The following is a 14624-nucleotide window of genomic DNA, read 5'->3' on the forward strand; positions in this document are numbered from 1 at the left end:
CTGACAGCCCCCCCAGAACTCCCAACCCATCTAAACCCCTCTGCTCCCTGTCCCCTGACTGCTCCGATCCCTCTCCCCACTCCTGCCCCCTGACAGCTCCCCCCCAGAACTCCCAGCCCCCTACCCCCCGCTCCTTGTCCCCTGACTGCCCCCTCCTGGGACCCCTGCTCCTAACTGCCCTCCAGAACCCCACCCCCTACCTAAGACTCCCTGTTCCTTGTCCCCTAACTGCCCCCTCCTAAGACCCCCCCAACTGCCCCCCAGGACCCTACCCCCTACCTGTACCCTGACTGCCCAAAACTTTCTCCACTCCCCTCCAAAAGCCCCCACCCGTTTCTTGACTGCCCCATCCAGAACCTCCCTGTCCCTTCTCCTGCCCCCCTTACCCTGCTGCTCAGAACAGGGTGTTAGGCTCTGTGCCAGCCGGACACATGGCTGAGCTCCCCAGCACAACACAAAACCCAGTCCCTGGCCCTGCACAGGGCTGCCGGAGCGGGCTGCAGGAGGAGGAGCTGCCGGCCGGCTCAGAATGCAGGGAGGGGCGGGTGGGAGGAGGAAGCTGCTCCGGAGTCCAGCCCGGGACTTTCCTGCAGCCCTCCCAGCCACTCGCTCTGCTCTGCCAGGGGAGGGGGAAATCCCGGACATTGTGAGTGCTTTACAAATTCCCCCCGGACGCTATTTTTAGCACACAAAAGGAGGACATGTCCGGGTAAATCCGGACGAATGGTAACCCTACTGAGTAGGGGATCAGAAAGAGAAAAAACAGTGAGGGATATATCAGGGAGCCAAACATCTCAGGAGGGGGAGGCTTGGAAGTGAAACTGAGGGAGAACAAGAGGGAAAAATAGTAAGGTGAGGGTTGGAGAGCCAAAAATATGGGGATCCATAGGGAAGCCTACTGTGGAAGATCTGTTTCTCCTGCTCCCCTCCTTACTCTAAAATGCACAGAAGGGCAGGAAAAGAAAGAGGGTAAGGACAAGGAGACAATGCAGTAGTACAGAGAGTGTTTAACAAAGGTCTCCCAGGAGGGCCCCATACAACACCCAGCCTTGTCACTGTTGGAAGTAATCTCTTAGTTTTCAAACAATGCAGAACTTGCAATGTATACTATATAAGGGCAGGGTCAGTTCACACACTCACAAAAGCACAGTAAAGTGTCTGAAAAGGTAATTAGGAAGAGCGTGATTTACTTGGCAGGACTCGATGACTTTTCTGGAATCATTTTGATCTATTGTGTAAATCAGAACCAGGGGATTTAAAAAAAAAGATTTTTCTTGATAGACTATTTACTCATTTGGAACAGTTATACTCCACTGTATCAATAAATAATTGAAAAGGGAGTGCAGTTTTTTGAATTATTTGGCTGAGGTGTTTCCACACAGAGGGGTCTATTCTTCACTTTGTGTGTGTATGAGAGACAGAGTTCCATAAGTATGAACAGAAGCTATATGCATGCATCAAGAGCAGAATAGACCCTTCAAGTCCTTACAGCATTCAGATACAGAAGATATATTAGTATGAAAAGTAAAGATATATTAGTATGCAAAGACAGCAGAATTTAGTATATACAGATTATATAGTTTAAATTATACACCAAGGGGAAAAAGTAATCAAAGTAATTTCTATTTACTTCTTTTTATTACTACATTTCAAAACCATATTCTTTTCAGGTTGCAAAAACATAAATAATTCCTGACCGGAGACTCAACATCACATTTCAAACCAGATCTAATTTTTACACCTGAGTGAACAGCACAAGAAAGCAAAGGTTTATAACAAACTCTGGCACACCCACTGACTGCAGCATTAGGAGGCCCCACTATGAATAAATAGAGCTGTGCAGAGAACAGTAATTCTGTTTTGCTGAGGATTTCAGAATTTTGAAATTTGGTTTCATTCCAATTTGGAAAGAAAACCACAATTTTTGAAATTTTCTGTGAAACAGACTACAAAAAATTCATTTTGGAACATATAAACTGTTTGTTTTGATAATTGTAAAATAAAATTCCTCCTAGCAATCTGACAGGGAGCCAGGAGTCTGGAAGCCCGCTGAGCCGGGACCATCCGAGCTTGGTAGCTCCCAGGGCTTCCATGGTCTTCGCTTCCCGTCACACATCAGGCAGGTGGCTGAAGATCTGGGAGCCTGGAAGCCTATATTCATCGGTAACCCACCAGGTGAGCTACCGAGGAGCTGGCACGGAATTAGGCAGGATTCAAAATTTGCCTGAGAGGAGGGTTCCATTGTAACCCTGCCTGGGTTCCATCAGACTTTAGTCGAAATTAAACTGTCTCTGCGAAAGATTCCAGTTTAATCAAATCTGCATTCTCTGATGGCAAACCATTCCCCTGGATAATTTCCAAGCGACTCTATAAATAAAGCAGAGTGCCTTTTATGCTCAGTAACTATCTCAAGTGAATCTCACTAACATTCCAACTGCACAAGAAAAGGAGAGACCTCTGTTCTAGGGAACACTGAGAACAGTTTTGACTGTAGTACAGTGCCTCATTATTTAATTAATGAGAGGACAAAATTGCACATTTAATACTTTAACTTTAAATGTTCACTTGTACAATCTTCTGAATAAATTCAGCAATGTGCTTTTTAAAAATTGGAAATGTTGCAAACCTTCTGGAGTCAGATTCTCAGCCGGTGAAAACTCTCCACTGTAGTCAGTGGAGCTACTTCAGCTTATACCAGCTGAGAATCTGGGTCCCTTAACTTTAATATGGAGTTCAAATTACTGTAAAGTAAGAAATGTTACTAATGCACACTGCTCAGGGTAATCTATGAGCTACAATTCAAAACATTTAAAATTAATGATTTAAGCTTTGATTTTATGTAATCCCTCTCCCCCCCCACCCAGTCAAACTAAACCAAAACCCTGCCAGTTTTTCTATTTATATTCCACAATTCCATGAAAAAATGCTTCCCACTGATGTACTCTAACTCGATAAACCAGAAGTTTTGCACACAAAACTGATTGATGAATGCTGGCTTCAAAGTATATAAATATATATCTTCCTCCTGATGCCTGCACAACAGACCTTTCAAGTGCCTGGCAACAGTGTGTTCCTTCTTTAACCAGCTCCAACCTATGGCCTGATCTTGCATTCCGTGCACTCCCAAAACTACTGTGGACTTGAGTGAGAGTTTTGGGTGTGTAAGGAATGCAGGGCCAGGCTCCTACTTTGGAAGTTCCTCTTGGTACAAACCACATCTTCATTCCCTGAACTGGAACACTGTCCCAATAGCCATATTTTGAGGCAACATTTGGAGGAAGTGAGTCCTTTTTACTGGAAGGTGGGAGATGAAGAAAATGACCACATGGAAAGAGGAGACTGAAAACTATGTGGGATAACCCTGTCATATGATTGCCAGCATTCAATGATCCTCTGTAACATGGCATCGCTGGCAGGAAGAGAAGTCTCCCTTCTAACAGGGTAACAGAGAAGGAAGAGCTGGAGTTGGAATCTGTCTGCAGCAATATTTTTCCCCCCAGTCTTATTGGTTTTGGGCGACGGTTTGGAGGAATCAAAGGGCTTGTGGAAGTAACTATTTCCCAAGTTTAGATTTGAATGTTCAAATCTTGACCAGAGACTTTTGAATGGACAAAATAGGTTGAGAGGATTTATTCTTAGACTCCTGCCTGGGCCGTCCAAAAGGGAGGGGAGGGGAAACCGCTTTGTCCCGTGACAGCAACATTGAGGGCACCCAAGAAGTGTGAACCAGAGAAAGGCCTAGCCATGAGCTTTATCTAGTCTCAGAAATCTCTTACCCATCAATGCTTTCTTAGTCGTGGACCTGGATAGCCAAACATTTAATGAAATCCTTCAAGATATCATTTGAGGTGTTATCTGCATGTTTCCCTAGGTAAATAATTTATGTGACTTCTTGGGGAGTATGACTGACACAATCTTATAGGACTGAAGCAAGACCATCCTATAATAGTGGCCCCAGGATATGTGAGGCATATTCTGTGTAACTAACTTTATCTGGGCTACTGCTAGCCACCCTAAAAATGTAGGAGGCATTAATGGCTGATGCCAGTGGACTAATCGAGTGCTCTTTCCACTTTTTATTGAGTGTCTGTAAGCAAACTGTTTGCTTCCAGGGGGGATGGTGGAAGATTCAATGCATGAGGCTATATGGCTATTCCTAGGGGAGTCTACCTTTCTGGAGGGATTTGGAGAATGAGACTTTCCAGCAAGCAAATATCAGTTTCTTATCAGAAGTGTGTTCAGAGAGAGACTTACCCCCTCTGAAATGTTCTAAATATCCACAGAAGGTATCAACTACATACTTGACCAGGTAATTCCAGTTATTATTAGTGATCCTCAGATAGGCTTTGGGAGAAGGTGGATAAATTTCCAAGGCAGATTATTAATTATTATTATTATGTGTACAGAGACAGCACCCATGGGGATCGGAGGTATAAGGGGGTGGCTGTTCAAACACCTAGAAAGAGAGTCCCTGCCTGAATGCAAATCAACATGATCCTCCTCTAAGTCAGAGCCTACAGTACAGATAGGACAGGAGGGGGTGGAGAAGGATTTCCTGTAGCCCGTTCCAAAGCAAAACAGCTGTGAGAAAATGAAGAGGGTGTCTGGACTTTGAGAGGTGGGGCATCTTCCGTGCTGAAATTTCACTGGGGGAGAGGAGTGTATCAGAATAGGGCCCATATCACCTAAAAGAAATGCAGTAGGCCTGATTCAACCATGCAATAACCTTAGGGACCAGGGTCTGTCTTTCTTTGTGCCTACTCACCTCCTGCTGCCTGCAAAGAAACTGGCCACAGTTCTGATCCTCCTGTGTAGCATTGCTAAAGAATCATCTAGGCTGGCAGCTAAAAGTAAAGAGCTGGCTGATGCACATACTCCTGTTTGGGCAGCAAGAAGCTGCCGTCATAGGATAGGAGTTCTTGGCCTGCATTCAGTCCAGCCACAAACCTCTAATGGAAGTGGCCTCCACCTGAGTTGTACTTCTCTCCCCCAGCCATGCAGAGTTTCTAGCTTCTCCTCCTCCTCCACTGTTGCAACAGCAGCAGCAGACAGACAGAACAAAAATAAGAACAATGGAGAAAATGCCGTTCTCAAAAGTAAAATAAAAAAGCCTCAGCAGCCAAATGGCCTAATGACAAAACAAAAACAAAAAACAAAACAAAACAAAGAAAAATAAATTAAACCAACGGGTGAACCAGAATTTCAGAGCAGGCTTCTGAACTTTCTCAAAAGGAAACAAATGGAGTGGAGTGAGTGTGTAATCAGAAAAGCTGGATGATACCTGTATACCTGATCTGACTGGCTAATTCTTGACTAACTGTAGTATAGTGTGTGGATTGGTGTGTGTGTGTGTGTGTGTGTGTGTGTGTGTGTGTGAGTGGCAGGGATGGAACATACCCCTCCAACTGCCCAGGGCTGGCTCCAGCATTTCTGCCGCCCCAAGCAAAAAAAAAAAAAAAAAAAAAGCCGCGATCGCGATCATCGGCGGCAATTGAAAAAAAAAACCAAACAAAAAAAAAAAACGTGATCGGCGGCAGCATTTAGCGGCAGGTCCTTCGCTCCTAGAGGGAGTGAGGGACCTGCCATCCCCGAATTGCCGCAGGTGCCGCCCCTCTCCCTTGGCCACCCCAAGCACCTGCTTGTTAAGCTGGTGCCTGGAGCTCGCCCTGCATCTGCCCCATGGAGAGTTGGTCCACAGAAGAGAAATTTGAACTTCTGCTATGCATGCTATATCTGTTCTACGGATCTCCAGTACTGTCATTATGATGTGTCACAAACACAAAGTCTGAATTTTTCAAACTTGTGTGACTGAAGTTAGGCACCTGAATTCATACTTCAGCACTACTGACTTCCTATTAGAGTTACTTCATGTCTGAAAATAAGGGTACTTATTTAGGCACTCAAGTTTGAAATTTCACTTCAAAATTAAAGAACTGGTGGTAGTCAAAGTGGGATGTTCAGGTGAATTGCATGGCTCCTGATTTCATGCTATTAGTACTGTACAAACCTCAGGCCTTTCTCCAAGCTGCCACAAATAGGTAAATAATGTCTCCATAAAATTTCACTTTCATGCCAACACTAAAAATAGCACAACATATAATTCATAATACATAGCTTCTTTATGCATTTAGCTCTCTGCTGAGGTCATCCCAAAGAACAGCTTAATATCATTAATTAATTATCCCCCCTACCCCTTCCAATGGGAAGAGTAATTTCATTTACTGGAGCCATTATGAAAGTGAAAATCCCCTTTGTTTTATAACATGTTCAGTGCCCAAAGGGAATGTCATTGTCCAAGGGGAGTGTAATATTAAGGTTCAATGAAATACACTGAGAAATGTCAAAACTGATAAAGAAATTACGGAATTATATTTTCTCTTCATTAATAACCCAGTTGGCCACAGACAACCATTTAGTCCTGATACATGGGAGTCATTGTTCAGAGCAGCAGTTCAACAATACTTTAAGTAAATGCCCCTTTGACCCAAGCTCATGCAAGATGGGCAGATAGGTTACTGAAAAATATACTTCAAAAGGTCATAAAAATGTAAGTTTCCCCCAGTTGCAAGCTGATTTTTCAAAGACGATTACACGCACAATTTAACCACAAGACCATTTATATCCTCCAAGTTTCATACTGTTAATGTCTGTTTTCCTCCTGTTTTTTTGCTGCTGCTTCTTTTTAGATACACACATTTAAAAAAAAAACCCCACACTTCTTGTCCTATATGATTTATCCTCATGAAATTAAATTACATTTTTATAAGCCCATGTTACTGCAAATGATATTTGAAGATTCACTGAAAAAATTAATTCCTGATCTGGTGCAGTGAAGCACCCTTGCTAGCACTGTACTGACTCTGTCTTTCAAAAACAGATGGAAGCAGTCCAAGGGTATGATTAACTTCTTAGTCCCTGCAATTTCCTATTGCTCTACTTGCCCTAGATTTCAGGATTGACCTCCTGCTTCACTGCAAAATGCACAGTTGCTCAGCTTGATAAATCACACGAATACTTTTTTGATCACGGTTATCTACTATTTACTACATACTCAGTGAGGTTAATCATATGCTGAGGCACTTCATATGCTACACACATAGACACTCTACTTCCCAGTAGCACTTTGCATATTCTTCACATTGCCAGAAAGCAACCATGCCTGTCTCTTCCTTACTAATATACAGAAGAGCATATCAACGCACCACACACATACACAGTAATTATCCACACATAAATTCATGGCAAACTATAGTGAAAAGAAGCTGGCAGCTGGAGGGAATACATAAAAGGTTAAAAGAATTACTTTTCTCTCTTTCAGCAAATAGATTTTAAAGATATTTTATAAATACAATTATTTCTCTTAACTAGAACTTTCATTCTCTTTTGCCTCCTCAAATGTCACTAGGACTACTTTTGAGAAGGGTGAGGAGTGGACCAGTGGGTATGGGCATATGTTTGGCTGTGGTATGGCAAGGAACATAAACTACAGCTGATAGGAAACTGCTAACATTTTCTGGGAGAGAAGACCACTTTCTCCTTTCCCTTCCCCCACTGAGCCTCATTTCCTGAATGCTAGGATAATTTTAATACTCCCCAATGTGAAAAGCTGATTATGTGTGACCCAATAGCTAGAATTCTCTAGGCCAGCTCTCTTCCATCTTCTTATGTAACTTTGCCATGCCCCTCAGTTGTGACTTACAACCCCTGCCTAAGAGTCCTATCATGGAATGTTCCTAAACAAAGAATGGCAATGACCAAAATGTGGCAAATCACGTTAAAGTTCTGTGATGTGAAAAGATATTCACTTGGAATTCAACTGATACCAACATATTTAACTCCCAAGTGAAAAGAAGTGAATTTGAACCCCAGATTTCCAGAAATCCCCATTCTTACTATTCACTCCAAATCTTTACAAAGCTCTCGAGCCTTTAGATTCCTTTTTCTTTAATGCGAAACAGAACGGCTGCAGCAGGTAATGCCGAAAACCAAGATACATTTTATGCACTCTCTCTTATTGCATGTTATAATCAGAGGGCTTAGGATACGCTAGTTCTAGATATTTTCTACCCTAAAATATACCAACAGTCACCCTTGGCTGCCCTGTAGAGCCTGTGGAGCTTGCAGCTGTGGGATAACCATGATTCTGCATCAATGGCAAGGCTGATATCTGCTTTCACTGATGAGAAAGATGACTCTGGCTCTTTTCCTTGCAGGATAGTCTTGAAAAATGTAGCCAAAGTGAAAATATTTCTGAAGCTGAAAGTTTGTCACTGAATGATCCTGAACGCATGGTCCTCCTTTGTGTCTTGTGCAACCCACAACCACAGTGCCCTGGCTTTCTGATGGGATCCAGATCAACTTGCAGCTCAGAGGGAGTCAAGGCTTCCCTACGCTGCCACACTGCGTTCCTTCTGGCTGTAAGCCAGCTGAGTCGCTCCTTTGATAAACAGCCTATGTGGGGAACTCTACAGTGTGAGAAGCAACATAGTCTAACAGATGAGGGCTTCAGTCCAACACAGAACTTAGACATGTGTATAACTTGAAGCCCATGAGTAGTCTTATTGACTGCAACAGGACTATTCATATGCTTCAAGTTACATGTTTAAGCACTTTGCTGGATCATAGCTAAGGCCCTACCAAATTCAAGGTCCATTTTGGTCAATTTCACAGTCAAAGGATTGTAAAAATCGTAAATTTCATGATTTACGCTATTTAAATTTGAAATTTCACGGTGTTGTAATTATAGGGATCCTGACCCAAAAAGTAGTTGTGTGTGTGTGGGGTCACAAAGTTATTGTAGTGGGGGTTGCGGTACTGCTACCCTTACATCTGTGCTGCTGCGGGTGGTGGCGCTGCCTTCAGAGCTGGGCAGCTGGAGAGCAGTGGCTGCTGTCCAGGAGCCCAGCTCTGAAGGCAGAGCTGCTGCCAGCAGCAGTGCAGAAGTAAGGATGGCATGGTATGGTATTGCCACCCTTACTTCTGCATTGCTGCCTTCAGAGCCGGGCCTTCAGTGAGCAGCCGACATTCTCTGTCTACCCAATTCTGAAGGCAGTAGCACAGAAGTAAGGGTGGCATGATATAGTATTGCCACCTTTACGTCTGCACTGCTGCTGGTGGGGCGCTACCTTCAGAGCTGGGTGTCTGGCCATCAGCTGCTGCTCTCCCGCTCCCCAGCTCTGAAGGCAGCGCAGAAGGAAGGGTGGCAATACTGCGACCCCCCCCCAAAAAATAACCTTGTGACCCCCCTGCAACTCCCTTTTGGGTCAGGACCCCCAATTTAAGAAACACTGTGAAATCTGTATAGTATAGGGTAAAAGCACACAAAAGACCAGATTTCATGGGGAGGAGACCAGATTTCACGGTCGGGGCTGTGAATTTAGTAGAGCCCTAATCATAGCTTAAGGATAGGTCTGGGAACAAGAAACTCTTTGCCCACCCAAAAACGCTAAGGCTAACTCAGAGGGTATACCTGTACTGTAATGAGAAATGCGATTGCAGCTTGGATAGGAGGCACACCCACACAAGCTTTACCCGCACTAGCACCACTAAAAGTAGCAGTGTAGATGTGGAGGCACAGGCTTCAGCATGGACTAGCAGTGCGAGCGGGTCTCCAGGGTGCCATTGTGCTTGTACAGCCCACGCTGCTGCATCTACACTTATTTTTAGCAATTTTCACGTGGCTAAAGCTAGCACTGGTATGCCTACCATAGCTGCAATCACATCTTGGATTGCAAAAAAGTGCAGACATACCCAGAGAGTTGCCATCCCAGTTTTAAGTAATCTGTCTAAGGTCTATCTCATATGGCCCCCTTACTATAGAGCGTAGCACCTCACAATCCTCTAATGCATTTAGGTGTGTCCTTACTACAGCATGAACTCAAGTGACCTAACTTTGAGTTACTTCCTTCCAGTTAGCCTATCACAAGAGAGAACAATAACACCCCAGAGTAACAGCCAAGTGCTGAGGGAGGGACTGTAGTGTCCTGCGTTCCTACTGGTGCTCTACTCAGTCCTTTGGTGAGCTAAAACTTCTGGGAGCACATGCCATGGTCTGTACCACTTCAATAAACTGCACCATTCTTTTCACAATGTACCGTGGGAGAATTTGCCTGTCCCTTCTGGGGATCTTGAGTGGAAATGGTATGAACCCAGCAACTCATTACAGTAAACCAGTTCCAGTATGGCACAGATTTCTGCCTGCTGCCTTCTTTCCAACTGGTGACAAGGTCTGGCTCCAACTGGGACCTATGAGGCAGGGAAGTGCTATTATTCCCATTTACAGACAGAGACTGAGGGTCGGTCTACACTGCAATCAGAGGTGTGGCTGCAGCACACATAGACATACCTGAGCTAGCCTGAATAACAATAGCAGGGAAGCTGTGGCAGCATGGGCTGCCTGGGATGGGATTGTACAGCCTGTGCTGCCACAGCTTCACTGCTATCGTCTTTCAAGCTAGCTAGATCAAAGCTAGCTCTGGTCTGTCTACAGGGCTGCAGTCACACCCTGCACTGCACTGCAGTGGAGACACACCCTTGGCATCTTTCCCAAGGTCACATAGTAAGTCTGACAGAGAAGGGAACTGAGCTCATGTCTACCAAGCCCCAGGCTAGCACCCTAACCACTCAGCCATTCTTGGTCTCTGGTAATGAAAGAGGAAATCCTAAATACGTTCACTCGTGTCATAGCACTTATCTCTAAGGGTTCGCCTACACTTGGAGCTAGGGGTGTGATTCCCAGCTCGCACAGACATACTCAAGCTAGTTTTCATGAAGCTAGCATGCTAAAAATAGTAATGTAGCAGGGGAAGCATGGGCAGTGGCAAACGGTGGCATGGGTTAGCCGTGCCAAGTACAAAGCTGCCTGAATCCCCTGGGTACGTATTCAGCGCAGCTAGGCCGCACGGCTGCTCCCCTGAGCAATTCTGCAGGCATTTTCACAGTTTAGCTGGGGAATGAGGCAGAGTGAAATAGTCATCTCTGGCTCCTCCCATTCCCTGTGGCCATACCTCCAAATACCCACAGAACCCAAAAGACATCTTGTTTATGTGGAAGAGCTTACATGTATTCAGGGATAGGGGTATGATGCTGCTTAGGCTTTTTTTCTTGCCTGCTTTCTGGCCAAATATGGCCGATATCTGTGTGCCTTCCATGCCCAACATCTGAGGACACGACTTAGCCCACAGCCTGGCTTTTGCACTCAGCTTGCTAGGATAAAGTTTTTCTTCTTTAAAAAAAAATCTAAACAAAAACGTGTTTGTATATCGAGGAGGGATAATTTTGGCCGTCTCTGCTTCAGGGCATCGAGAAACGTTATTCACCCATGCACAACATATAATTCAGCCTAAGTGACAGGCTCGGCTCTGGAGAAGCCCTAGACTGAGCTGGCGTACTGAGTCAATTACTGCTTATTCCCAGGGAGGAGGGGGGAGAGTGGGCTAGATGGAGTAGAGGTGGCTGCCAAAGAGGCATGGGGAAATTTACTTTGTGTCAGCCTGCATGACACAGTACCTCATCTGTGGATAAATGTAAATCTGCTAGTTCTTTTTCATAGGCACTAAAATGTACAATCTTCACCATTTCCAAAACGGGAGGAAAAAAATCAGGACCGCCTTAGAAAGCTACCTTATATTTCAATCAATCCTCTTTCAGAATAGTCATTTAGGGTAAATACTTGTACTGATCTACAGCCCAACTATAATATTTACTATGGCCCGAATCTTGAATTCCTTATTTAGGCAAGACTCCTGCTAAAGTCAATGGGAATTTTGCCTGAGAAAGGACTGAGTAAAAATGGAGTAAGAATATCAGTGTTTGTTCCCTCGTTTTTCTGCCTAAAGCACCAATTACTGTTCAAAAATAAAATAAATACCCCTCCCCCCACAGCCAAAAGCCAACCCCTCATAAATTAATATTGAGAGAATCTCAACAAAACAAGAGTAATTCCCAATGAAAGAATCTGGAAAAAGTCAAAAGAGAACATCTCTAAATAAATGAAGTACTTATTGCTGAAAAATGAGCTGAAATATATCTCAGCATACTCTAAAGCTCAGAATTTACTGCATCATTCATGCCTTCTCCAGTAAGTTTCTTATCTCTCGCTTGGTATCACAACAAGGGATTCTGCATATTCTGTATGAAATACAAGACTGTGATTTTTGCAGTAATAAACTCCACACATGCATGACAAATCCAAGCATGCAAAAATGTTTAACATCCCAATTCACAGATACTTTGGGGACAAAATCCGATTATGAGTTATATGCCACAATAAATAGGGCTCAACGTTTCATAAAGCAATTTATAGTTCATAAAAATGACAAAATGTACCTGTCAGACAGAACGCGGAGAGCAGATCTCTGTGCTGCCTGCTGGAAGAAAGGGCAGAGATGTTTATTTTATATTCTGACTTTAAAATTACGAGCGCAATCAACACTTAAAAAATGTGTTACACACATTTCTGTCACGTGTCCAAATTTTAAAGTACTAGTAAAGTAGCAGAAAGCGTCTAGTAAAATGGACATTCCAGTCTGGTAAATGTAAGAAGACTTTGTTAAGTACGCCATAAACCAGAGGATTGTCAAAGCAGTGCACAGTATCTGAGGTATGAACTACTCTATTTAGATGATTTTCTGCAGGTCTCTGAAAATCCTGCAAAGCTTGATTTTCTTCCCCCTCCCCCCAAATCCTACCCCCTCCTTTACCATTAGTCTCCTCCCATTCTTGCCACAGAAACAAACATCATATATTGGGTTCCTTTTGCGATGGAGCCTGTAGCTACAATTATAAATTTAGCAAAGACGGCCAGAGTGGCGGCAGGCTTTTCAAGAGTACTGCCATGATAATTTCCTGGCAACTTTTGACTACACTGTACAGGATTGACCTGTTGCTGTTTTGGCTCTCAATTCTTGCTTAGTACAAGTCCTTGAATGGGGTGGGGAAGCATGGTGCTTGTTATTATGTTAACTGACGGGTCTAGGAATAGAAATCATAGCCTTTCAAATTCAATAGGACCCACAAGCCTATCACTGAGCTAGCTTGCCTCTTTATTATTATTCTTTCCCACACTTGAATCATTTCAAGTGGCTTGACTCATGGCTTCAGCACAGTAACTAATTGCAAGCTAAGATAAAATCTATAATGTTCTGATAATACATTTTAAGGCCTTGACTATAATATAATTGTATATGTTTAGTTTGTGCCTTCTCTTTTAGGATTAGCGAGATGGCACAACAGAAGCACATGGTTAAGTGGTATTTAGAGACAAGGGGCGGAGTGTTAAATATGAATTTTCCCTTTGCAATTATCAGTTTAGTTTTGAAATAGTTCTCAGATTGATGTTTGGCTTTTGAGGCTGTCAGGGGTGGAGTGCCCTGGAGGCAGCATGCTCAGCATTTGATGGGAAGGAAGTGACTTGTGCAGTTCATCAGAAACCATTCTAGCCAATCAAAAGCTGTGTTGTCAGGATGAAAAGGGAAACCCAATAAGTGGCCTTGACACGCAGGGTATAAGCAGTGAGAACAATGGAGTGGATCCTTAGGGTTCAGGCAGGAGTACAAAGCTTCTTTTCCCATGGGAGAAAAGGAAGGTCTCAGTCTTATTTTGTGGTGAGCTCTGGCTTGCTGCACAGTAACTTGACAGACCAAAAGCGAATTTCTGCTCAGGGGCACGACCAACCTGGAATGGGCTGCACATCCTTGATTATTTGTATACAGGTAACTCTGCCTCGGTTGTCAGGGAACTTGTGCCCTCTGTCCCTGTGGCCTGCCTCTCAGCTACAGCTGATAACTTTCTTAGCATCTCACACAACTCAACAGACTACAACCTGAAAATATCATTCCAAACTATAACTCGGGTGGGGCTTACAAACTGGTCATCTACCTCTGCCCAACTTAGTTTACAAGACAACACCTAAATCTTCATTTCTGTGAGTGGAGAGTCGCTAATCTACAATGGGGAAAGCCTAGCATTACACATTATCGTCACTGGGTGGCATACTAACTGTGGAGAATTAGGTGACAGTGTCTTGGGCTATGATTCCCAGAACTCGTTGTCTGAAAGTCTCCACAGATATGTTAACTTCCACACTGTAATGGAGGCTGATACTCTCACTGTTGATGAGAGCCATCCTTCTGGTGGAGCGATCCTTAACACCTAGTGGCTACGCGAGTCTGGCTATGTAGGCTTCTTTCATATACAAAACTAGCCACAAATCTGTCATTTTACTGGGAAGCCATTCCCCTTTTCTGATCCCTTAAAAAGAGTCTAAAAATCTTGACCCCTGCGTAATGATTCACTAGCCCTGATTATCATCAAGAGAGTGCCATGAGGCTTCCTTTGGAGTAGATGGATGAGAAGAGAATGAAGGAAGGTTAAAGATTTGGCTCCAGTGGAAACTAGAGTTTACGATAGGAATAAAGAAAGGACTATCCTTAGACCCTGTTGTTAGGAATGATTAGGAACAGGCATCTTCTTGTGATTCACAGCCAGATCACTCACCTGTCTGGCACATATAATAGTCCACATCTGCCTATATGTTTATACAACTTCTAGCATAATGGGCTCTCAATCCTGACTGGCGATTTGTGTTACCCTAATAGAAATCCACTGGATGCTACCGATAGAAA

At 43.8% G+C, this 14624-nt stretch overlaps 1 protein-coding gene across 1 annotated transcript in view; it reads right to left on the reverse strand.

The window, feature by feature from the left end:
* The window catches only part of AFF3 (ALF transcription elongation factor 3), a 452244-nt gene that overhangs the window by 80863 nt on the left and 356757 nt on the right, over positions 1-14624 (reverse strand). Inside the window, exon 9 of the mRNA XM_054009691.1 lies at positions 12328-12368. Coding sequence (XP_053865666.1) covers positions 12328-12368 — 41 coding nt within the window. The remainder of the gene's footprint in view (positions 1-12327; positions 12369-14624) is intronic.

This window comes from Malaclemys terrapin, chromosome 1 (genome assembly GCF_027887155.1).
Source record: "Malaclemys terrapin pileata isolate rMalTer1 chromosome 1, rMalTer1.hap1, whole genome shotgun sequence".
In the NCBI taxonomy this organism is placed as follows: domain Eukaryota; kingdom Metazoa; phylum Chordata; order Testudines; family Emydidae; genus Malaclemys; species Malaclemys terrapin.